The sequence below is a fragment of the Apium graveolens genome, chromosome 8, assembly GCF_009905375.1.
Source record: "Apium graveolens cultivar Ventura chromosome 8, ASM990537v1, whole genome shotgun sequence".
NCBI classification, from domain to species: Eukaryota; Viridiplantae; Streptophyta; class Magnoliopsida; order Apiales; family Apiaceae; genus Apium; species Apium graveolens.
Genome location: NC_133654.1, coordinates 35,925,637 through 35,927,695, shown reverse-complemented (window position 1 = coordinate 35,927,695; position 2,059 = coordinate 35,925,637). Strand labels below are relative to the sequence as shown.

The 2,059-nt window shown below is 40.7% G+C and overlaps 1 protein-coding gene across 1 annotated transcript; it reads right to left on the bottom strand.

The window, feature by feature from the left end:
• Nucleotides 1-415: 415 nt before the first annotated feature.
• Nucleotides 416-1,547, bottom strand: LOC141679491 (uncharacterized). Its single transcript, XM_074485982.1, has 2 exons — nucleotides 1,218-1,547; nucleotides 416-757 (listed from the first exon to the last, which is right to left on the bottom strand). Exons 1-2 carry the CDS (start codon nucleotides 1,545-1,547, stop codon nucleotides 416-418), a joined length of 672 nt encoding a protein of 223 aa, XP_074342083.1.
• Nucleotides 1,548-2,059: the final 512 nt, after the last annotated feature.

Below are 2,059 nucleotides of genomic sequence, written 5' to 3'. Positions count from 1 at the left end.
CTCTTCCTTGAAAGCTTTTAATCTTGTACGGCCCATCCCAATTTGGGGCGAGGTTTCCTCTCTGTCCTACTCCAGAAGCTTCCACCTTACTTAAGACCAAATCACCTTTCTTGAAAAACCTTTCTTTTACCCTTAGGTTGTAATAAAAGGAAGCTTTTTTATGATATTCCACAATCTTTGCATGTGCTTCATCCCACACTTCATCAATTAAATCCAGGGCTAACCTTTGGCCCTCAACGTTTTCTTTAGTGTTATATGCTTGGATTCTTGAATATGAATGTGATATCTCCACTAGAACGACCACTTATGCCCCATATGTTAACATAAATGGTGTTGCTCCTGTCGTGACTCTACAAGTGGTCCTGTAAGCCCAAAGTATTGGAAGTATCTCATCTACCCAGTGATTCCTGAACTTTTAAATCCTCTTCTTTAATCCATCCAGAATAATCCGATTTGCCATTTGTGCTTGCCCATTGGCTTGAGGATGGGCTACGGAAGTCAACTGTAGCTCAATCTCATTCTCCTCACAGTGCTTCCTAAATTCCTCATTATTGAATTGTGTTTCATTATCAGTTACCAAGATATGAGGAATTCCATATCTGCACATGATGTTTTCCCATAAGAATTGTGCAACTTTCTTGGCTATAATCTTGGCTAAAGGCTTGGCTTCGATCCACTTATTGAAGTAGTCAATAGCCACAATCAAGAACTTACTTTGTGTTGTGGCCATGTGGAAAGGCCCGAGAATATCCATTCCCTACATAGCCAATAGAAGCCGAAACAAGTTATTTTGTGCACTCTGCCCCCTAAGTGTTGTCCGGAAATACCTTCATTTACTTCTTCAAGGGCCACACGCGCCTCGTCGGGCCTAAGGCACCTTAGGTAGGGAATCACATAAGATCTCTTGTATATAATTTCGTTGATTAAAGAGTACATCAATGCTCGCACGACCAACCTTCGTGCTTCTGTCACATCATTCGGGAGCCAATCAGTTTGGATGTGGGCCTTAATGGGTTCTATCCATGATTCCCCAAGCCCTATAGGGGCAACAAGTTTAACATCAATGTTGCGTGTTTTCAAAACACAAAAGTACACGCTCCCAGAACTTTCTTCTACCTCCGATGAGGCGAACTTGGACAACACATCAGCCTTAGCATTTTTTCTCTCAGAATATGCTCAATATGACACTCGTCTAATTGAGTCATCACCGCTCTCACCAGATGTACATATTTCTCCATGGTTTCATCTCTTACTTTCAACTCTCCCTTGACTCGGGATATCACTAGTTTCGAATCTCCACAAACTTTCAAGTTTTTGACCTTCAAAGTTCCAGCTAGGCCAAGGCCAGCTATCAGAGCTTCATACTTAGCTTCATTATTTATGGTTGGAAAATCTAACTTCATAGCATATTCAGTTAAGAAACCATCGAGGCTTTGTAAAAATAGCCCTGCTCCTATTGAATTTGTTTTTGATGCTCCATCAAAATAGAGAACCCGAAACTCCTTGTCCTTGGTCTGTTCTCCTTCATGCTCCTCTTTTCCCTCCATGCCTTGAGGTATAATATATTCCTCCCCCTCGACTTCTTAGTTGAGGATGGTACATTCAACCATGAAGTCAGCCAAGGCCTGGGCTTTTATCGCCGTTCGTGGCTTATACTTAATATCAAAATTTTCCCAGCTCTATAGCCCATTTAATCAGCCTTCCACTATCTTTAGGACTGTGAATAATGTTTCTCAAAGGCCGATTTGTTAGTACCTTAATCTTATGAGCTTGGAAGTAAGGACGTAACTTCATTGAGGCCATCACCAAGGCTAAAGCAAACTTTTCAATAGTCGAATAATTCAACTCAGCCCCATGTAGAATCTTACTGACATAATATATAGGTTTCTGTATTTTAAGTTCCTCCTTAACCAACACTACACTCAAGGCATTTTCCGAAACAGCCAAATATAAGTACAAAGTTTCATCAAGGATTTTTTGGCCAACAACGGTGCTTAAACCATATATTTCTTCAACTCATCAAATGCCTCTTGGCTTTCATCAGTTCATACAAAATCTT

What these genes read in the sequence shown, in the direction of transcription:
- LOC141679491 (XM_074485982.1), bottom strand. Translation starts at nt 1,547, where the DNA reads ATGGAGGGAAAAGAGGAGCATGAAGGAGAACAGACCAAGGACAAGGAG. An exon ending in TGGAGAAATATGTACATCTG is followed by an intron (nt 758 to 1,217) that starts GTGAGAGCGGTG and finishes TTGGCTATGTAG; the next exon opens with GGAATGGATATTCTCGGGCC.